The sequence below is a fragment of the Pseudonaja textilis genome, chromosome 9 (genome assembly GCF_049901715.1).
Source record: "Pseudonaja textilis isolate UNSWEBS1 chromosome 9, rPseTex1.2, whole genome shotgun sequence".
Taxonomy (NCBI): Eukaryota; Metazoa; Chordata; class Lepidosauria; order Squamata; family Elapidae; genus Pseudonaja; species Pseudonaja textilis.
In genome coordinates, this window is record NC_141998.1 from 25526248 (window position 1) to 25547057 (window position 20810).

At 49.0% G+C, this 20810-nt stretch overlaps 3 protein-coding genes across 4 annotated transcripts; 2 read left to right on the top strand and 1 right to left on the bottom strand.

The window, feature by feature from the left end:
* Positions 1-76: 76 nt before the first annotated feature.
* On the top strand, positions 77-10864 carry DLAT (dihydrolipoamide S-acetyltransferase). Its single transcript, XM_026709125.2, has 14 exons — positions 77-428; positions 1585-1686; positions 1917-2041; positions 2459-2618; positions 3160-3286; positions 3557-3750; positions 4950-5079; positions 5181-5248; positions 5978-6076; positions 6712-6819; positions 7437-7552; positions 7708-7870; positions 8026-8162; positions 8871-10864. Exons 1-14 carry the CDS (start codon positions 180-182, stop codon positions 8998-9000), a joined length of 1908 nt encoding a protein of 635 aa, XP_026564910.1. The 5' UTR covers positions 77-179; the 3' UTR covers positions 9001-10864.
* Positions 10865-11169: 305 nt separating this feature from the next.
* On the bottom strand, positions 11170-15456 carry PIH1D2 (PIH1 domain containing 2). 2 transcript variants are annotated; one of them, XM_026709129.2, is made up of 6 exons: positions 15347-15456; positions 14145-14441; positions 13221-13344; positions 12756-13001; positions 12066-12322; positions 11170-11960 (listed from the first exon to the last, which is right to left on the bottom strand). In XM_026709129.2, the coding sequence occupies exons 2-6, from the start codon at positions 14325-14327 to the stop codon at positions 11817-11819; spliced, it is 954 nt and encodes a 317-aa protein (XP_026564914.1). In that variant the 5' UTR covers positions 14328-14441; positions 15347-15456; the 3' UTR covers positions 11170-11816. The 2 variants fall into 2 exon arrangements, with proteins under 2 accessions (XP_026564914.1, XP_087795350.1); XM_087939224.1 differs by having other exon boundaries at positions 11672-11960; positions 12066-12319; positions 15347-15428.
* A 36-nt stretch (positions 15457-15492) lies between these two features.
* On the top strand, positions 15493-20807 carry NKAPD1 (NKAP domain containing 1). The gene is made up of 6 exons (XM_026709205.2): positions 15493-15666; positions 16355-16458; positions 16567-16667; positions 17267-17425; positions 17702-17755; positions 18949-20807. Exons 2-6 carry the CDS (start codon positions 16390-16392, stop codon positions 19439-19441), a joined length of 876 nt encoding a protein of 291 aa, XP_026564990.1. The 5' UTR covers positions 15493-15666; positions 16355-16389; the 3' UTR covers positions 19442-20807.
* The last annotated feature ends 3 nt before the right edge of the window (positions 20808-20810 follow it).

Genomic DNA, 20810 nt, shown 5'->3' on the forward strand with positions numbered 1-20810 from the left:
CCGCCCCCCTTCCGCGCGGCTTGACGGCCCTTTTGCGGCACCGTCGCGCCCCGCCCCTTCCGCGCCGCACGGCACGCTGCTGCCCGTCCGCGGTGTGGGGGGGAGAAGGGAGGTCACCCGGCCGCCCTCCGCCTGACAGGACCGGGACGCCGCCGCCGCCGCCGCCTCGAGGCCCGGGAATGTGGCGGGTGCTGGCCAGGCGCTTGCTGGCGTGGCAGGGCGCGGCCCCGCGTGGGGCTCGGCTGCCGGGGGCGGAGGGGGCTGCCCGGGGCCGCGCCTGGGGATGCTGGGCCGCCGCCGCCGCCGGGGCCCCCTCCTGGGGGGGGAGAGGGGGAGGAGGGACCCCCGCCCCGCTGCTGCCGACCCCCCGCTGCGGCGCCCAGCCGGCCCCCCGCCGCCACTGGTGCAGCCTCCCGCCCCACCAGAAGGTGAGGGGTGCAGCCCCCTCCCTTTACCCCCCCCGGGGCTCCTCGTCTTCGGGTGGGGGGGGGCGGCTCTCGTGCAGGCTTCCCTCCGGGGGTGGGTGGGTCCCACGGGTGGTTTTGGGCCCAGGTCCAAATCCCCCTTCCCCAAAGCCTCCCTGGCCTTGGGGGCCCTGCGTGGCTGCTCCGGAGCCTGGCGATCTCCTGCAGGGGGAGAAGGGGCTGAGCCCCAGAGGAGAAACTGGGCAGCTCAGGGCTGAAGTCGGGGGGCGAGTCCTTGGTGGTCTCTGAGCTTGGAAAGGGGAGGAGGGGGGGTCTCGTCCCAGGGCCTCAAAACGTGGCAAGTTGAAGGCTCGTGGACTTCAACTCCCAGGATTCCTCAGGTAACAGGACTGGGGGGAGGAATCCTGGGGGTGGTTGAAGGCCACAAGTCTGCCAGCTGCCAAGTGTGAAGACCCCCCAACTCTAAGCAATGGGCACTAACCAAGGAGAGAAGCAACCTGGAGCTAAGGAGGAATTCCCTGCGAGTGAGGACAATTAACCAGGGGAACTACTTGCCACCAGAGGTCATGAGTGCTCCAACACTGGAAGATTTTAGAGAAGAGACTGGACAACCATTTGTCTGATATTGTATAGGGTTTCCTGCCTGAGGAGGGGGTTGGACTAGAAGACCTCCGAGGTCCCTTACAAGTCTGTTATCCCTCCCTCCCTTCCTTCCTTATCACCAAGGGATTTTAAAAGGGGATTGGAAAAAAATATTTGTCTGGAAAGGCATAGGGTCTCCTACTTGAGCTGGGGTTGGACTACAAGACCTCCAAGGTCCCTTCCAACTCTGTGATTCTTCCTTCCTTCCTTCCTTCCTTCCTTCCTTCCTTCCTTCCTTCCTTCCTTCCTTCCTTCCTTCCAATCTCTCCTTCCTTCCTTCCTTCCTTCCTTCCTTCCTTCCTTCCTTCCTTCCTTCCTTCCTTCCTTCCTTGCCTTTTCCCTTCCTTTCCTTTCCTTTCCTTTCCCATCATTGGAGGTTTTTAAGAAAAGGCCGGACAGCCATTTGTCTGGAATGGAACAGGGTTTCCCGCTTCAGCAGGGGGTTGGACTACAAGACCTCCAAGGCCCCTCCCAAGCTCTGTCCTCCTGTGGCCCTTAACCCCTTCTTCCCCCACAGGTGCCTTTGCCCGCCCTTTCCCCCACCATGCAGATGGGGACCATTGCGCGCTGGGAGAAGAAAGAGGGGGAGAAGATCAACGAGGGAGACCTGATCGCCGAGGTATTTGGGAAAGGGCAGAAGCGGATGGGCTGCCTGGGCATTTGGTCCTCGCTTGTCGCCTGTCTGGATGAGCAGCATGGCAGGGCAGAGCCTGCGGTTTTACTCGCCCGATGCTTGTTTCTTACTCTTCGTGGCTGAAATGGGAAGTAGAACTCGGCCAGGATGGGTTCAGCAGTTGTGAAACGTATTTCAGGGGAAATTGTGCGTGTGTGCGTGTGTGTGTGTTAAAGGTAGAGACGGACAAAGCAACTGTGGGGTTTGAGAGCCTGGAAGAATGCTACCTGGCCAAGATCCTGGTTCCCGAAGGAACGCGGGATGTTCCCATCGGATCCGTCATCTGCATCACCGTGGACAAGTGAGTCAGGCGGGGAAGGTTCCCTGCAGCTCTCGCTTCCTTCGTTTAGATCAGAGGTCTCCAACCATGGCAACTTTGAAGACTTGTGGACTTCAACTCCCAGAATTCTCCAGCTATGCTATGCTATGCTGGCTGGAGAATTCTGGGAATTGAAGTCCACAAGTCTTAAAGTTGCCATGGTTGGAGAGCCCTGGTTTAGATGGTTGCCCAGTTATTCCAGTTTAAAACCCACCACCGTTCCCTCCCTTTAAAGGTGCCCATCTTCCTATTCAGTTAATATTCTTTTTTCCGCCTCAAACGTTTCCTGGATCTCAGGTGGCCTTGGGTCCCACCTTCAGGCTTGAGTGGGTGGCTGGTGGCAGGGTTAGAGAGCAGCCACCCCTTGATTGTGGCTAAAGGTTCCTTCCTTCCTTTTAGGCCCGAGCTTATTGGCGCCTTCAAGGATTATACTTTGGATTCAGCAGCTGCCGCCCCACCGGCTTCAGTGCCACCTCCGCCTCCTCCAGCAGCTGCCCCCAAACCAGCAGCTCAGCCATCCAACCAAGTGCCAGGCAGCTCCTATCCTCCTCACATGCAGGTACGTCCCACTCCCCCTTGGCATTCTTTCCTCACCCACTTTTCTTATGGCACGTTTTGGCTTCAGACGCCCCCCATCACCTCCAGTCTCTGTGCCTGCTGGGAGCCTTTTCAGATCCCCCATAACCGGCCTGCCATGAGCCTCGTTTGCTGAGGCAGCAAGAGATCACCTGGGCTGTCGAGATGGATCTGAAGGCTTCGTGGAAACAGAGTGAACGGTTCCATTGTCCAGGCACGGATGGGACTTCCAGTATCTCTGGAGTGACTTCGATTCTGGCTGTGGAAATTGAAGCTCAGAATTTAAATGCGCTGGTTATATAATTAGAAAGTTCCTTTGCGTGATGCTCATGTCTCTCTCTCTCTCTCTCTCTCTCTCTCTCTCTCTCTCTCCTTCAGAGGAATTTCCTATCCAATTAATTGCCCGCAGTGCATTTTACTTTATTTATTCTTTAACACAGGCGAGAACGGCACATGTTGAGTAGCGGTAGTGCTGGATTTTGGCATGCCTATCAGTGCGGGGCTGCTTTTTTTCCTTCTCCTAGATTTTTCTACCTGCCCTCTCTCCTACGATGACCATGGGCACCGTTCAGAGGTGGGAAAAGAAAGTTGGCGAGAAGCTGAGCGAAGGAGATTTATTGGCAGAAATTGAGACGGACAAAGCCACAATAGGTGAGAATTTCTCCATCCCCCGCAACAAAATCTGCCAGGACAATATATGAAGCGTTACTCAACAGCCTTGGAGGGTTAGATATTTGCCCCAAATAAAATAAGTTCCAGATTCGTTTGTCTTGCGGGTGGCACCTCCATATTTTCCGATGGAACGGAGGGCCCGCCAATGGTTCTATTTGTTGGAATGCCTGATGACTTATTCCGCCTCCAAGCTTGGTCGAAGCCTCTCCTTTCCCTTCCACGCCGCTTATTTCTCCCTCCCCTTTGAAGGCTTTGAAGTGCAAGAAGAAGGTTACCTCGCGAAGATCTTGATAGCAGAAGGTACCAGAGATGTCCCCTTGGGAACCGCCCTCTGCATCATTGTGGAGAAGGAGTCCGACATTCCTGCTTTCGCAGACTACAGGGATGCTGGGATCGCCGATATCAAGCCTCCGGTGTCCCCACCGCCTCCGCCCCCAAGCCCTGTACGTACAACCTCCAGGGGGGGTGACCTGGGCGGGGGAAGCAGAGTCCGGGGGAGGCCCCGCTGATTTCTCAGAGCCCAGAGAGATTTCAGCTTCCGTTCCTCTTGGGAAAGAGAATTTCCTAGCTGGAAGTGGCCTCTAGACCTCCCTCCCTCCCTCCCTTTCAGCTTCCTCCTTTATCTTTCCTGCCTTCCTAAAAATTTATTGGTCACCCGTCTTACCACAAGGTAACTCTGGGCAGCTTATAATAATAAAAGATAATATATATATATAAAAAAACACAATACCCATAAATGTTATTTACAGCGGAAGTGCAGGACTGTTCCTACACCTTCTTTACCTAAAAAAAGAAATTCTCTTTGTAAAAGCTGCCTAATAAAAAGGATGTTTACCAGGATAAAGAAAACATTTGCATTCGGGTGGGGTTGAAGCTTCTGTTGGGCGGCAGGGAGACTTTGAGAGAGATTGGACCGAATACATTTAGCAAGCAGACTTTCGCTAGCCCTCGTGAGTTCAGACTCTGTGTGAACATAGCCCTGCCAGACTACCTACCATGTTTCCCTGAAAATAAGACTCTGTCTTATATGTTTTGCCACCCAAAAAAAGGCGCCAGGCCTTATTTTCAGTGATGTCCTCCACTGACTAACCTCACTTGTGCACATCGCCCCCGGCTTCCTTTCCGCTGTCAGGGGCCTTCAGGAACTACTTCTGCGGCTGGCAAGGCCTTCCTGAAGGCCTCTGCATCCCATAACTGAGCTCTGGGTCGATCCGGAGCTTTGTTCTCCGCTCCAGAAGCCTTCACGAAAGCCTGGCCAGCCTTGCCGGTTGCAGAAGAAATGGGCCAGCAAGGCAGGTGTTGGGGTGTGCCAGGCCTGGCTACAACTGTCCAAAGGTAAGGACAGATCCCCACCCTGGTTTGATTTTTTTCCCGTCCACTCTGGAGTGGGCAGGATCTTAATTAGGTCTTATTTTTTTTGGGGGGGGGGGGGTAGGGCTTATATTGGGTGCGGGTGTAAAATCAAGCTAGGACTCACTTTCAGGGTAGGTCGTATTTTCAGGGAAACAGGCTATATTGTGGACTAAAGAGGACTAATGCCACATCCTAGGTATATGTCCAGCAGAGTCAATAAACGTGGGACGGTGGAGAATTCCCAAAATTTGTCTATCTTACAAACTTGGCTGTCTTTTTATTTCTTAAGGCAGCGGCTGTTTCAGCCCAACCTGCGGCCTCTCCGGTCCAGGCTCCTGCACATAAAGGGAGGATAGTAGCGAGCCCTCTGGCCAGGAAACTGGCCACCGAGAAAGGAATCGATCTCTTGCAGGTGAAAGGTGAGGCATCTTTTCCAAGGCCGCGTCAGCCGTCCCGCTAAAAATGGTTTGGTTGCCTCTTGGGTGAGAGAGATTTTGTTTTCCCTTGCACGTCTCATCAGGTACAGGGCCAGATGGGCGGATCACCAAGAAGGACATAGACTCGTTCGTGCCATCTAAAGTTGCCCCGGTGAGTAGCCAGGTTGGCTCTTCAGTGTTGGAGCAGGAGCTTTTCCGCAGAGGATCCACCTAGGCTGGGATCTGATTTAGGAGGAAACGTCAAAAAATGTAGCTTTGCCTCGTATTCCTAGGGAAGGTTCCCCAGAAAAACATCAGCTTGTAAGGGAGGAGATGGAATTAAGCTGCCTTAAGCTGATGGATTTTGGGGGGAGAACCTTCCCTAGGAACACGAGGCAAACATACATTTTTCACCTTGCTTTCCAAAGGCTACCAAGTAGAGTAATAACGCTAGTAAACCTGCCAAGGATTTGCTTCCTGTATTTCGGCTACTCCGCCTGCTTTGAGAAGGCGTGGGAACCCGCGAAGGTTTGCAAACGGCAAGTCGAGGCTTGGCTAGGGCAACGGTCCGTTGGCTTTTTCTCCGTCATTGCCACCGCGGTGTCTTTTTTTTGGCTGCCCCTTCCCTAAATCTCCCCGGTTTGTTCTTCCTTTTCAACTGTACCGAGTTTCTTCGGCTGAAAGCTTTCCTTTAAGCGCCAGGCCCGGCCTCGAGGGACCGGATGAAGCAAAGGGAAGAGTCGGAAGCATCTTGTCGACTTGAGAAAATCAACAGCAGGGAGGGGGCTTGGCGGCAGCTTTAAAACTCTCCGGGAAAACCGTGGCGAATCCCAAGCTCTCCTTCCATTCCGCCAGCCGGCCTTTTGGCGCTCCTTCATTGGCGCTCCTTGTATTCCCACAGGCCCGGCCGGCAGAAGCAGCAGCCCCTCTGGCTGTGCCAGCTCCCACAGCTGCTCCCACAGGTGTCTTCACGGATATTCCCATTAGTAATATTCGAAAGGTAAGTCAACGCCCTTGGCACACCGCATGCCGCAGGCAAAAAGACAGATTGAATAGGGTTTAACCTTGGCCTCTGTACGCTGTGAATGGAAGCCCACCCATCTTACAATGGTCAAGGATTAGGCTAGGTTAGATTAGGTAGGGATAGACAGACAGACAGGTATAAAAGATAGATTAAATAGATCGCTATAATATAGATATAAAAGATAGATATGATAGATATAATAGATGTAAAAGAGATGGTACAGACAGATGAGAGAGGGAGAGAAAGAAAGAAAAAAGAAAGAAAAGAAAAAGAAAGAAAGAAAGAAAGAAAGAAAGAAAGAAAGAAAGAAAGAAAGAAAGAAAGAAAGAAAGAAAGAGAAATGGGAACTTTCCTTTGGAGTTGCTGATGGGGGACATTTGCATTCAAATGTCCCTCTGGACAGAGAAAGTTGGAGTAAGAACTAGCCAGAAATGATTAGACGAAGCTGAGACCAGGGACCAAGTATTTGGAGGACATTGTGACTAATAGTTGGGGATCTGCTTTTCTGGATATTTGAACTCCCAGCTTCAGTCTGGTCTACATTAAAGCAGTTAACTTCGTTTTTAAGTAATGTTGCCTCCTAATGCGCATCCTGCTCTCTTTATTCTTAGGTGATTGCCCAGCGTTTGATGCAGTCTAAGCAAACGGTACCTCACTATTATCTCTCTGTTGATGTAAACATGGGAGAAATATTAGTGCTGAGGAAAGAGCTCAACCAGGTAACTTAACAATTGGGACTTGTGCAGCAAACTGGATGTTTATGTGGCTCTGCCTCTCCATCCTTCCAATTAGCTGCGGATATTTCCTTAAGTTTGCATTTCTAGGATGCGGAGAATGTAAGGGAGATACTGTAATAAATACATTCGGGGCTAATTCCACAGGAAAACGCAAATTGTACAATTAGAAGGAAGTAACATTTAAACGTGATAAACCAAACTAAACCCCTGGGCTTTAAAGCAAAGCAGAAGCATTTCTTTCTAGAACTTGGCTTTGAGAAAAATATGCGTGTTCCGTTTGGAAAGCATGGAAACAGCAAAGTGTAGATGGAATCCCAGTTTCTTAGCTGGGTTATTCTGGCTGCACGACTGTTGTAGTTTTGGTGGCAATGGGACGACACACATCTGGCTGTTGGTTTTCTGGAGTTAAATGCCTTCCTGATACATGGACTTCAGTTCCCAGAATTCTCCAGCCAGCTGGGACAGTGCTGAAAAATCCTGGGAATTGAAGTCGGCTGGTTGTTCACGAAGGTTCTCCAGTTGGGAGAGAATAATTCTTTGGGAACTTTGCTCACTGATCAATTTGACCAGCATTTCTTCCCTTGGCTGTTCCTCTCCAGGAGATGCCACAGAATACCAAGCTCTCAGTCAACGACTTCATTATCAAAGCTTCAGCTCTGGCGTGTTTGAAGGTGCCTGAAGTGAATTCTTCATGGTTGGAAACAGTCATTAGGCAGTAAGTGTGACAGGTGGTCCAGGCAGGGGTGAAGGTTTGGCTCCTCCCAGAAGGCCAGTTAGACCATTGGGAATTTCAAGCAGCGTCTTGTCCTATGGTTTTGTGAGTGGTTGCGGATTCTATCCCCAACGGGGACCCTTTTTCTTGTCTTTCAGAAACCATGTAGTGGATGTAAGCGTGGCGGTCAGTACGCCAGCAGGGCTTATAACGCCAATTGTGTTTAATGCACACACCAAGGGGTTGGCCTCCATTAACCAAGATGTCGTGACGTTAGCCAGCAAAGCGCGGGAAGGCAAGCTTCGGCCCCAGGAGTTCCAGGTGAGGCCCCTTCGCTGGACCATCTCTGCCTTTGGGTGGTTCAAAGGAGATGTTTTGTAGGCCTGGCTACGACGCCTTTTGCCTTTCCTAGTTCACAACACCCAACGCCAGCGATTTGCGCCAGAGCCTTAAGGGGTGTGTCTGTCTCTCTGCAGGGAGGAACCTTCACCGTCTCCAATTTAGGAATGTATGGCATCAAGAACTTTTCGGCTATAATCAATCCACCGCAGGCTTGTATCTTGGCAGTTGGTGGCTCTGAGAAGAGGCTGGTGCCAGCAGACAATGAAAAAGGGTAAATGTTTTTCTTTTCTTTAAAAAAAATAGTTTCAGTGGGAAAATTAGCATCTGATGAAAAGTGGGTTATAGAGTGCCATGGTGGTGCAGTGGTTAGAGTGCAGAACTGCACGCTACTTCTGCTGACGGTCAGCTGCCTGCAATTTGGCAGTTCGAATCTCACCAGGCTCAAGGTTGACTCAGCCTTCCGTCCTTCTGAAGTGGGTAAAATGAGGACCCAGATTGTTAGGGGGCAAGAGGCTGACTCTGTAAACTGCTTAGAGAGGGCTGTAAAACCACTGTGAAGCGGTATATAAGTCTAAGGGCTATTGCTATTTATTTTCTCTCTTTCCCTTTCTTTCTTTCTTTCTTTCTTTCTTTCTTTCTTTCTTTCTTTCTTTCTTTCTTTCTTTTCTTTCTTACTTTCTCTCTCTCTCTCTCTTTTCCCTCTCTTTCCTTCCCCTCCCCCCCCTCTCTCTCCTTCCTTTACTGGTTTGATTTCTATTTCTTCCTCCCTCCCTAAGATTCACTCAGCCTTCCAGTTTTCTGAGGTGGGTAAAATGAGGACCCAGATTATTGGGGGCCAGAGGCTGACTCTGTAAACCGCTTAGAGAGGGCTGTAAAACCACTGTGAAGCGGTATATATAAGTGTGAGGGCTATTGCTATTTCTTATTTTGGCTACGAGAAAATACTAAAGGTAGCGTTCCCCTCCCCCCTTCCCCACAGGTTCGATGTGGCCAGTGTCATGTCTGTGACGCTCAGCTGTGACCACCGTGTAGTGGACGGGGCCGTGGGGGCCCAGTGGCTCGCGGAGTTCAAGAAGTTCCTGGAAAAACCGGCCACGATGCTGCTATAATGTCTCAAGGACTTTGGCGACCTAATCGCTTCATTCTAAAGAAGCTATTTATATATCGAAGGGTTAGACTTTTAAAGAGAAAAAAAAAATGTTTCCTTCTTTTATTTTTTTAAAAAAGTCTATCTATAAACAGCGGCTGGTGATTTTTGAATGACCAGTTAAGACAGATTTAAAGGCTCTGCAGGTGGCCTCCCGAAGCCCAAGTACAGCTACGCTATATCGTATTCAGTGGATGGATTTGCAAACTTTTCCCCAGTTGTGGGAAATAATCATGTGTTGTAATGCTTCTGATCACAACGGTGCAGGGTATCACAGCCTCCTCCTCCCCCTCCCCACCAGCTACCTGCCCCAGCCTTCATTTTCCATAAAACCAGGGATTTTAAGACGAAATAAGGGGGGAAAAAAATGAACCGTAGATTTGGGACAATTTAAATTTTCAGCAGAAAAAGGAATTAACCTTCCACATGTGTTTTAAATACTGCAGGGGAAAAAAAAAACACAGAGAAGATGCTATTGCTTGGAATAGAACAGAGCAGCTGACATGTCAATTTTGCAAAGTCCAACTGTAATTAGACTTTCTAGCAACAGGGAATCCTTTGAGCAGGCTGCAGGAGAAAATGAATGCTCAAGTCAGAGCAGCTAAACTGGACAGCCCTTTGGGACCCTTCCGATGATTTTGCCTTTTGTGAGTTTCCGTAATTCGAGCATGTGTTGTTTTGCTTCCTGTTCAGGCCAGTAAAAGCTCTTTTACTCAGTTGTTAAGGGAACTGGTGGAACTGGGTCAGTTAAAGATAGGAGTCCTTACAGGCTCCACCCGAGGTTCCTTCCTCCCCCTCTTAATGATCTAGGCTGGGCAGACGGGGGCTGTTGTCTTACCGAAAGGAATGTGAGGGCACAGGTCTGCCATTTAATGCAGGAATGTGTGTGTGTGTGGGGGGGGGACTTCCTACCACGTTTGAGGGTGCAGTTTTGTGGAATGTCCCATCGCACACGGGAAGCTGCTGTTTCCCCAGCAAAACGGGCTGTCTTTAAGCATGAAGCACTCCAGAAATTCCCCAGATCAGCCCGTATTGCAACCGCCTCCAGCAGTCTTGCGTTTGAAATGGGACGCTGACCTCGGAGTAACTGAAACGAGAACTTTCGCACGGCGCTAATCGTATGAAAAGAAGGGGAAAAAAAAAACAAAAAACTCCCGATGCCTTGTGATCAAGCGGCCCAACCAGAGGTGGATTAGTTGTGCTTGAATTCCACTGAAATCAGTAGAATAATTAGGCATAACCACTTAAAAGAGTCCCAAGAAATCCAGAACCAACCTTTGCAGGTTCTGACTGCTAACCTGGAATAGCTTTGCTTTCTTGTCCCGTTCCCCCCCCACACACACGCCAGGCTCAAGAGAAACAGGATGTCACAAGTCATAAATTTGTAAACATCTTTGCTGGAAATGAGATTTCTTCAAAACGGAGCCCAGCCACAGTTTTAATGGTGCCCTAGCTATACAGAGGCTCTAATGGGAAATGCCTGTCTTGCTTGTCAAGGGAAAAGCTCATTTTAAAAGGTGGATCATGTAACGGCTAAGTGGTGCAGCCCGAGCAGCTGAGTAGACTATTGACCGATACACCCCTGTGTTAAGTTGTACGTCACCACTTCATTCAACATTGTCTCTTGTCAATTTGCGCTACTGAATCCACTACAAATATATATATATATATATATATATATATACATGCAATTAAATATTTTTTTTTTTCTGAGAACCAATTTGTGGAGTTTGGTTGTAATTCAACCTGTGGTAAGAAAAGTGCTTTAAAACATCTTAATTTGGTTACAGATTGGCATTAAAAGTTTGATGTTCTTTGGACTGCTATTCCTTCTCCCGATTGCTAGTGTTTTTTTGGCTTAGCTGAGCGTAGACGTTGAATGTAAATTATTTGATGAGCAAATAATGAATAAAGTGGGATAACACTTCTTCGCAGCTCAAGCCTGGAAGGCCTTTGCTGTTAACTCTGGAGTCATTTTGAATATTTTTAGTGGTCAATTTTTTTTTTAATCCAAGTGAACCAAAAGGTGGGAAAGACTTCCTTTGCAATATTCAGCACCTGAACAAACCTTTTGCTAAGAAATCGTGTCCTTGTGTCCTCGGAGTAAAGCAAAAGTCAAGGTGGCAGCCGTAACCAGAGCAAAGTTAGGCCGATTTTTAGTTGAACACAACTTTAAACACACGGTTGCAGATGTAATCTTGAATGTTTTGTCCACACCTGCGGATACCACTTCTTTCTTTAAGCATTCTCCGAAGGTGTGTTCATGTTAAAATGGCAAAACAATGCGGGAGGCTTAAAAGAACAAGTTGGCTTTGGATTCAGAAGTGTCCCACCCATACGGTATTTATTTCCCCCGATTCTCCAAGAAAATAAGCTGAGCTCTAAGATTACAGGAAGTTCTCAGAACTGTTAAAAATAATTTAAATCCAGCAATGATTGAGAACCATAGCCTTTTTTCCCCCTTTATTGTTTTGGTTAATGGAGGAAACAAGATAACAGAGTTCATTTATTTGTTAATCTTTTACAGTAGAAACTATGCCTTCAGAACAACCCTCAAATGTTAAAGCGGGTACTTAGGGGTGCATTTTATCCTGGGTTTTTGCATCTCCAAAGGGCAGCAAGGATTGTAGCCTTAAAACTCAAGAGAAATAAAAAGCAGGCATGTAACCAACACACTTGTTACTAACCTGTGCAAAAGGCTGAATGGGAAGGGCTGGAAAGGAGAGCAAGTGAATCGAGAGAACGGGGGAGTATATTCCCACGCCGCATCAGCTGATCTCATTTCCCCTCGTGCACGGGCATTCTGATGTGCAAGACTCCTTCCTTCTTATAAAAAGTGGCTGATGTTGCTTCTTCGTCCACAGACGCTGGAAGATCCACCCGCAGTCTGTATTTTTCAAGGCACTCAACCAAGACATCATCCTGAAAAGAAGATGCAGGGAAGCACCTGAGATTCACAGGAATCTGCCTGGCAAAAGCCGGGGGGAGAAGGGAGCGAATAATACGCCATCTGTAGCTGCCCCTCACCTTAGACACGCTCAAATTACACTCGGACACACCGCAAACACCTGGCAGTTCAATCTTCAGCTCCACTTCTAAGGGTTTATCGTCTGCATCTTTCTTGGTGGTCATTTGGTAGGCAGGCTTAAGCCCCTCTGGCTTGTTTGTAGTGGAAATCTCTTCAATTAGACGCTTTTTGGAAGCTGCGGGGTTCTTTGCTGGTGGTAGAATAAGGCCACTGCTGTCTTTGGCCCTGAGGTTTCTCAGCTGGCTGAGGGTCACTTCTTGCCAAGAAGATTTTCAGACAGAAGAGTTTAGACAAGTAAGTAGAGTGCATTGCTACAGAACAAAAGCATCAGTTAACTTGCAACGGCACTTAGTAGATCACTTCACAGTGCCAAGTGGCGATGTTTTATAGATATTTTTATAGGTGTTTGTATTTTTTTTACATTTCTATACCACCCTCTCATAAGGAGATAACTAGAAACAAATTCAGGAAATAAAAATATTTCCCAATATTAATTGTCAGGCAGTTTTAAAAGGATGTTTTTCAATGCCTTATGAAAAGCTGGTGCAAAATACCTCTAGGAAGCAGCATATTCCTATAGTGGGGGCCCATGTCCCTCTTCTTCAGGGGATAAAATCCTCAGACGGTTCCCTTTAAAATATATAAAATGGGCGGGATAAGCCTTCCTCCCCGTCTTGAATGCTACTTGCCTTTGTTGGGATTCCTCTGGGACGCAGCCAAGGGGGGCTGTTCTCTTCTCAGGCTCTGCCTCATCCTTTCAAGGCTTCCTTTCAATTTAAATTTTGCCACGCTCCAGGATTGGGACAAAGTGACGTTGAAATGCTCCTCGGCGTACTTGAGTAACATGCGGATCAACAGATCCTTCTCCGGTGGGTTATCCTTGACTCGCTCAAGAACGGATGGACTGTATGCCACGTCAAGGATGCTGCAGATCTCTGCAAGAAAAGGAAACACAGTTTATTCTGCCCTCAAATGTATCCTGGCTTGAGTTTACCACTCGACCAGCTGAATCATGTATGTTTCATTCCTGATATCCTATTGCTATCCATGCCCAATATGTTTTTGAAGGGACAAAGCAATATAATTCCTCAAATCATTTTGTAGAAGTTACTGCAGTAGGCTCAGGTTACCTGAGATTTTGTAATGGGGATTACCTGAATTATCTGATAGCGTCTCCATTTTGCCAGCGCTCAACAGAATTGGCTCCGAGGGTGACTTGGGAGCTGGGATCCTACTCCAACTGCACAGATTTATGAACAGGCAGGTTTTGGTAGGTTCCTATGAGGAAAGCACAAAACAAAATAAAATAACCTTAAAACCATTACATGATTTATTAAAAGAGACACGTTCATTTAATTAACAATCGGATATTCACTTCAAGCAATCTCTCTTCTACTGCTCTTTTTGACTGAAAAGATGATGGTGCATCTGGAATATTTTCACTGTCTTATCAATGCCTGATGCAAACAAAGAGGGCACTTATCAAATGCACTTATCAAATGTACACCCCCTGTGTTATTTTCAAGTCAAAAGAAGTCTATGGAAATTCTCAGTCCTCCAGGTCACAGTTGTCCCAAAAGTGCTTTTTTCAGGAGGCAACTGGACTTTCTGGTTTTTCTTTGAAGAAGTTTCGCTTCTCATCCAAGAAGATTCTTCAGCTCCGACTGGATGGTGGAGAAGGGAAAGATCTAAAAGGATGCAAATGACCAGCTGTCTGCAAGGAATATAAATCCTTCCATTCCCTTCCATCTAGTCCAGGGGTCCTCAAACTTGGCAATTTACTTGTGGACTTCAACTCCCAGAATTCTCCAGCCATCAAAGCTGGCTGGAGAATTCTGGGAGTTGAAGTCCACAAGTCTTAAAGTTACCAAGTGTAGAGACCTCTGATCTAGTCAGAGCTGAAGAAGTTTCTTGGATGAGAAGCTAAATGTCTTTTTTAAAAAACCCCAGAAAATCAATTTGCCCCTTGAATAAGCACCTTTGGGACAAGTCAAAGGAAGGTTTGGCATTCTGCTAAGAGGAGAAACAGTATTTGGCTCTTTGTTTCTTTGCTGTTGCTCTACTGAATGTTGTCATACCAAAATGCAGGTCTTCAGGCACAGACATGGCTCCGGGGGAGCATAATGCTGCTTTGCTTCCTTGAGTTGCTGTTGCATGAAGTGGCAATAACTTTTAGGGTTGTTCTCGGCCATGTCATCCAGCATCGTCCACAGCTGAGTTGCTTTGGTCAGCATCTCCTCGGAGCTGCACAGACCTTCCATGGCTGTTCCTCAGTGGCAAAAGGATCCTTCTGCCGTCCCAGACAAGTGAAACTATTTCAATCCGAAGGTCTTCGGTGATGCTGCAGGACCACTCTGGCTGGTATTAAACCTTAACTGGATAAAGAGAAAAACAGATGTCTTTTCAGAAGTTTGAACCTAGAAAGGCTTTCTTCATTAGCTCCTAACATCACGAATGAGTTTGGCTAGTCCGGTTGTGTTGTTCTGGCAAGCTGCCTAGTCGAGTTAAAAACCCAGCTGGATTGTACAGAAATGGCAGCTTTATTTTTCCCCTCGGACTCTACTATACGTGGTACTACCCGTAGTAAGAATGTCATGAAATAAAACACAAACACCACCACTGATCCTCTGAAAGGCAACCGTGATGGAAAAAGTGATCGAGGCCAGTCAGATACAGCAGAATCCACTCGATTTGTCTCCAAAGGGGCAGCGATGGAGGGTCTCTGCTGACGGGCTGGGGGCTGTCCTCTTTCCCATCCAGCCAAGGTGCAATGGGACAATTTTTTTGGGGGTGGGGGCAATGCTTTTCAGTCTTGGCACCTTTAGGAGGGGCAAAACTTCCAACTTTGGGGGGTTCTGGGCATTGAGGTCCAGCCCTCTTAAAGGTGCCAAGGTGACCCGGAGCTTTGGAAGGCTTCCCTTGAGCATCATTCGGGGCTCCAGGTCTGGTGCCCCCCCACTTGCCAGGGCTTTGTGCAGCCCCCGCCCCCTCCTGGCAGGGATGCGCCCGCGGGCCGCCTGTTGAAAAAGGAAAGGCGGAAACGGAAAGAAGCCCCGACTGGATGGTCTCTTTGGAGCCCTTTTCTCTGGCGGCCCCTGGGAGGCAAAGGGGACGTGAGACCCCCACGGAGGACCCTCCATGCCCTCGCCCCAGCAGGATGGGGTTGCCCTCCCAAGGTCTCGGCCCTGGAAGCGAAGGCCCACGAGCGGGGGGGGGGACGGACTTCCAACCCCATCATCCTCAGCCGAAGGTGCGGCAGGTGCAACGAACCCCACATTACCGGCGGGGCGCCCGGGTTAGAGCAACACGATGGAACCCCACCCCTTGGTCGCCGTTGCCAGGCGGCCGCCGGTCGTCATGGCAACCCCCGGAAGCGGCCCTGCCGGAAGTGGCTCCGTGGCCTTCCGCCGGCCGGCTCGCTCGCTCGGCCGCGCTCGCGGGTTCCGGGCTAGCCACGGTGGCGGAGGGAAGCCAGGCCAGGCGCGCTCCCGTCCCGGGTCCGGCGCGGAGGGCGAGGGAAGTGGCGGCGGCGGCGGCCAGGCGGGGACGGAGAGGCGGCCCCCGTCCCCCCTCGGGTGTCCCGCCCGCCAACCCTGCGAGGTAGGTCAGAGCCGAAGCCCCCAAGGCCGGCTCCGTCGCGCGGCGGCCCGCCAGGCTGGCCGGGGGTCGAGGCGCCGAACCGGTCAGGGGGTCCCTCGGCTGGGCCTGCCCGCCTTTCCCTTCCTTTGTTTTGCTTTCTTTCCTCCCTTTTTCTCTTCTTTTTTCCTTCTTCCCTCCTTTTCCCTCCTTTTCCTTTCTTCCTGTCCTTCCTTTCCTCCGCCCTCCTTTCCTCTCCTTTCTCTTCCCCATTCCTTCCTTTCTTCTCTCCTTCTTTCCTTCTTTCTGCCCTTCCCCTTCCTTCCTTCCTGGCCTTCTTCCTCTTCTCCATTCCTTCCTTTCCCTTCTCCCTCTTTCCTTCCTTTCCCTTCTTTTCCTGGCTTCCTGTCCTTCCTGTTTCTTCCCTGTACTTTATTTATTTTACTTTATTTATTTTTTATTTTATTTATTTTGATTTGTCAATCACTTACAAGATAATAGGTATAAGTATATACATAGTTATGAATACTTGAAATGGGTACATGTAAGAAAAATAAAATAAACAACAGAACAGGGATGGTAGGCACCTTGGTGCGCTTATGCACACCTTCCTTTCCTCCTCCTTTCCTTCCTTATCGTTTCCTTGCTTCCTTCCCTCTCCTACCTCCTCTCCTCTCCTTCCTCCCTCACCTCCCACTTTCCTTCCTTCCAGGGCATTTTTTTGGCCACCTGGTTGGTGTGGAAAAGATGTCCCGCGTCCCTTTGGGAAAAGTCCTTTTGCGGAATGTCATTCGCCACACAGACGCCCACAACAAGGTAAGGGGCCGGTTTCCTCCCCAGGGGTCCTGTACGCAGAGCAGCCTGGCTTCCACCTTTCCCCAGTGGCTTTATATATTTATTTATTCGTTTTGTTGCCTGTCTCAGATTCAGGAAGAGTCTGAAATGTGGAAAATACGCGAGATGGAGAAGCAGAGCCAAGAGATACACTGGGGCAAACAGGAGAGGACTCTTCTGGACAGCTCCAGGTGGGATTTCAACAAAGCCCCGTTGCTCCCAAACAGCTGGCAAGGCCTGCCTGCACCCTCTTCTTGCTTGGGTCTTCTCTGCGTTTGCTTCCTTTTGTGAGAGGCTGAAGGCTCAGCATAGGCTCACTTTGAATGTGCACTAATCGGCATGCATTAACAATTGAAATTCCGTTGCATGCAGCTCTTCCAAGGGTTTCCACCTCTTGGCCCTGCCTTGCGGTCCAAGCTAATTGGCCTGCTTGCTTTGTCCCCGAAAACAGAAGCGAGTCCGGCCATTTCAGCCCTCAAGCCTTAGTGAAACAGGGGAAAGGTAGAACTCCTCTTTTCCTAAAGACGGTATCTTTTAGAAAACAGTAGAGCTGCCTGCGGGTCAAAAGGTGGCAGTCCTGCCTTAAGGGAAGAATGCCAAAGTTTAGGGAGAAGGTTTTTAGTTCAGCCAAAGTGGTGAAACTGGTCCCTTGGCTTATGCAGCTGGGTAGCCTGCCGGATCACTGGGCGGGGGCTGGGGAGGTCAGTGTGGTGGATCTTGTTTCCGACTCCTCTGGCTGGAGCAGCTTTCCTCGCAAAGCTCACCAGCCCATCTCCCTTGGTCTCTGCAGCAGCCGGATGCGTAGCGATGGCTTTGATGAGGACAGCCAGCAGGCCTCCTGGAGGACGAGGAACATGCCGGTTATGGCAGTGACCCTTGAAGATGACCTTCGACACGCCCGCTATTGGAACAAGAAGCTCTACGAATGCGAAGCTAACATGCCTGACAGGTATGACTGTCCCATAAGTGGGAGGTTTGCAATTTAAAACCCTCATGGCTATCATTAAGTGTTGTACCTGATGATTCTTGACGAATGTATCTTTTCTTTTGTGTGCACTGAGAGCATTTGCACCAAGACGGATTCCTTGTGTGTCCAATCACACTTGGCCAATAAAAAGAGTTCTTAAAAAAAAAAAGCAGGCCTTTCTTCCAGTGACTTTTCTGCATGAAGAGGCTCTGTGTAATTTTCACATGCTTATTCCCTTTTTTTTTTTTTTTTTTACAGATGGGGTCACAGTGGCTACAAGGAGCTGTATCCAGAAGAATTTGATACAGACAGGTAAAAGCTTTAAAATACCAAAATCCTAAATGGTTTCCTTTGGACATTAGAATAGTTCAGGCTTTAGATTCATGCATTCTGCCTCCTCTTTACACGGTACCATCAAAAAGTTTTGCTCCTATACCAAATATAATTTCCCCACTGCATTCTGGAGGAAAATTGGTTAGTTCCATTGATCCAACCTCTGGTTTATGGTTTTCACTAATTTAAATTTCTACATAGAGCAGCACGTGAGTTCATGGACATTTTCTTATCCAGGCAAAGCCTCGCTGAACCGTCTCTTTGATTACTAGGATAGCTTAAAAAATGCACGACAAATGGCTTGTCAAAGTTTACTTCACGTCATTTCATCCAATAGGGTCCCCAGTTTTGAGAAACTGAACTGAAAGAAATGTCACCATGAAATGTTAATCGGGCTTAAACATTTGCAGTCCTGGCTCCACTAAAATATTAGGAAAGTTGTTTTTTTTTTAAAAAAAAAAACACAATTGTTGCTTTTGGTCAGTTTTTTTTTTTAAACTTTTTCAGAGAAGGATCCCAGAAGTGAAACCCATCCTGGTTGTCATGCCCCTGTTGGAGTCTGACTCTGAGGGAGAGATGGAACAGCTGACAGGGAGTGGGAGTGTGGCTCCGGTGGTTATGGAGGAAACTGGGGAAGGGCACAGGCCAGATGGGCATTCAGAGGAAGGCCCAGGCCCACCCCCTCTTCATCCTAGGGCATGCAGGGAGGAGAGGATAAGGGAGAAACGTGCGTGGCATGGTCTACGGGGGAGGAAGGGGCCCTGATCCCCTTCATGAACTGCAGCTGTGAGGACTTAAGGACAAACTGCGCATGGCCCAGTGCTGGAAGCAAAGCGTGTATTATTCTTGTCAGAGCTTATCTGTGTTTTGACTTCCTCCCAACTGTGGTTGCTGTGTTATCTGGTAGAAGTCTGCAATTAATCATCCTTGGCTGCTGTAGTAATTCCTTCAGTGTGGTTTGTGTTGGGTTTTTTATTTCAAATTAACTTTACTTTGGGTGCAGACTGCATTTACTCCCTCTGCAAACTCTTTTCTTTAAGAGTTTGATTTCCAGCCGAGGATAATTGGACATTGGGGCCAAGCTGGAGGCATTAAAGGGACTTTATTCTACTTTTGTGACTTGGTTATTTTTGTGTCACGCCCCGGGTCATCACACTGGTTGTGTTTTGCAGTGACCGGGAACCCGACCGAGAACAAAACTCCGTGAACGGCAAAAGAAAATCCCAGTCGGGCAAGCCAAGCTCCGCGAAGCTGCACAAAAGGAAGAAGGCCAAGAAGTCGCACAAGAAGAAGCAGAAGAAGAAATCTCACAAGAAGAAGAAGAAGAAGAAACGCGAGGCGGGGGCGGCATCTTCCCAGGAGTCCGAGGGCTCGGAGGGGGAGCCCCCCAAGAGGAACAAGAAGAAGCGCCACAAGAAGGACAAGCGGGCCCCAGAGGGGCCTCCCGCCTCGTCCTCAGATCCAGGCAGCGGCTCCAGCAAAGCCGGCAGCTGCCTCTCCAGCCGCTCTGGGGACAGTGACTCAGAGGAGCCGGCCAGGAAGAGGCGGAAACGCCAGGCGTCCCTGTCCGAAAGAGCCGGAGACAGGGCGCCGGAGAAGCGCAGCAAGAGGAACTGGAAAGTAGCGGCTGACGAGAACTCCGAGGACAGCTCAGAGGAGGATTAGAACCCGGCTCCAGGACAGCGCTTCCTCTCCCCACCTCCCCCCAAAGGCCCAGCTCTGCTTGGAACAAACTTGGATTTGGTTCCGCTGGCAGGGGCAGGGGGCGGTGCGAGTTTCCCTTGGACCAGAGAGGAAAACAAAAGGCTTGGATTCCTTTGGCCTGGCTTGGGATTCTAGCTGGACAGTCCCTTTTGTTCCCCATCAGGATGGACCTTCCAATTTCTAATTTCTACTCTCAAAGGCAGCCGGAACACTGGGTGGTTTAGTCCCCCGCTTTGCCTTTGACAAAAATCACCTGGAGTTTTAATTTTTAATTGCCCAAGACTTGCAGATGGGTTGCAATTAAAAGCACGAGGGAGAGAAGGGTGGTGGTGCTCCCCAAGCAGGTAGGCAGGCCTCGCTCTCCACTTTGAACCGTGTCCTCAACTGTAGAGGTAAGGGGGCAAAGGCTGGCTCAGAATAAACCCAAACAGACCCCACCGCAGCCTCAGGGTCGACTAAGTAGTCACCTTGTGAAGAAGCGCCTCTCCATACCCGGAAGAATGCAGGTCATCCTATCCATTCACGTGCCGTTGGGGGACTAGATCTCGTTTCGGCTGGCTGAGTCCTCTTCTTAAATTACCTCTTGCTGCCAGAAATTCCAGAGAAAACGCAGCGAGCCCTCGGCTTCTTGTAGCCATTAATAGGGTGAGCAACAAGAGAGGACCCATCTTTGTGTACGGTGCCTAATTAAGAGCCACGTTAAGGGTGGGATTTTGTTTGTTTTTGATAAAACTATCCGTGGCTTTCTAATGCCAGTTTTAAGTAGCTGTGGATGGAGGACTCACAAAAGAACATTCCCAGGAAAGAGCCCAAATCACACCTGTCTCCTACCTCCCCAGACAACTGCAGTTCTGCAAGAGAGACTGAAATATGAGGGAAGCCTTGAGATTAACAAAACAGATTTTGCTAAATATGCCTTTACTCATCAAAAATATACTGAGCAGATTTGTTGAACCTAACACCTAGCAGTTCTCTATTGCTGGCCATCCCCCTTCACCAAGTTTTGGAAAATACTCACTTCAGCCTTCTGCCAGTTTTGTATTTAACACCGTTTTTCCTCCCCTGGTCTCCCCGCACAACGGTCTAACATAAAACGTCTGGAATGAATGACCCTGTTCTAAAATGTAGAATAATAAGCTGGGCTTTTTTTTTCTCGTCCTTTGTGTACAGGGATATAAAAAGTATTTTTGGAAATAATTGTTGCTATGAGAAGCAAAGCCATTGAAATTATTTCTATGAAAAAATAATATTTTTATACATACAAAACACTGGCATGAGTTGATTTAAATGGTCTGCAGAAATAAACAGTGTTGACTTTAGCCAAAAATCA

What these genes read in the sequence shown, in the direction of transcription:
- PIH1D2 (XM_026709129.2), bottom strand. Translation starts at nt 14,327, where the DNA reads ATGGAAGGTCTGTGCAGCTCCGAGGAGATGCTGACCAAAGCAACTCAG. An exon ending in GACGCTATCAGATAATTCAG is followed by an intron (nt 13,002 to 13,220) that starts GTAATCCCCATT and finishes CTTTTCTTGCAG; the next exon opens with AGATCTGCAGCATCCTTGAC. An exon ending in GTAATTTGAGCGTGTCTAAG is followed by an intron (nt 11,961 to 12,065) that starts GTGAGGGGCAGC and finishes TCTTCTTTTCAG; the next exon opens with GATGATGTCTTGGTTGAGTG.
- DLAT (XM_026709125.2), top strand. Translation starts at nt 180, where the DNA reads ATGTGGCGGGTGCTGGCCAGGCGCTTGCTGGCGTGGCAGGGCGCGGCC. An exon ending in CCTATCCTCCTCACATGCAG is followed by an intron (nt 2,619 to 3,159) that starts GTACGTCCCACT and finishes TCCTTCTCCTAG; the next exon opens with ATTTTTCTACCTGCCCTCTC. An exon ending in TGCCATCTAAAGTTGCCCCG is followed by an intron (nt 5,249 to 5,977) that starts GTGAGTAGCCAG and finishes GTATTCCCACAG; the next exon opens with GCCCGGCCGGCAGAAGCAGC.
- NKAPD1 (XM_026709205.2), top strand. Translation starts at nt 16,390, where the DNA reads ATGTCCCGCGTCCCTTTGGGAAAAGTCCTTTTGCGGAATGTCATTCGC. An exon ending in GAAGCTAACATGCCTGACAG is followed by an intron (nt 17,426 to 17,701) that starts GTATGACTGTCC and finishes TTTTTTTTACAG; the next exon opens with ATGGGGTCACAGTGGCTACA. An exon ending in GAAGAATTTGATACAGACAG is followed by an intron (nt 17,756 to 18,948) that starts GTAAAAGCTTTA and finishes TGTGTTTTGCAG; the next exon opens with TGACCGGGAACCCGACCGAG.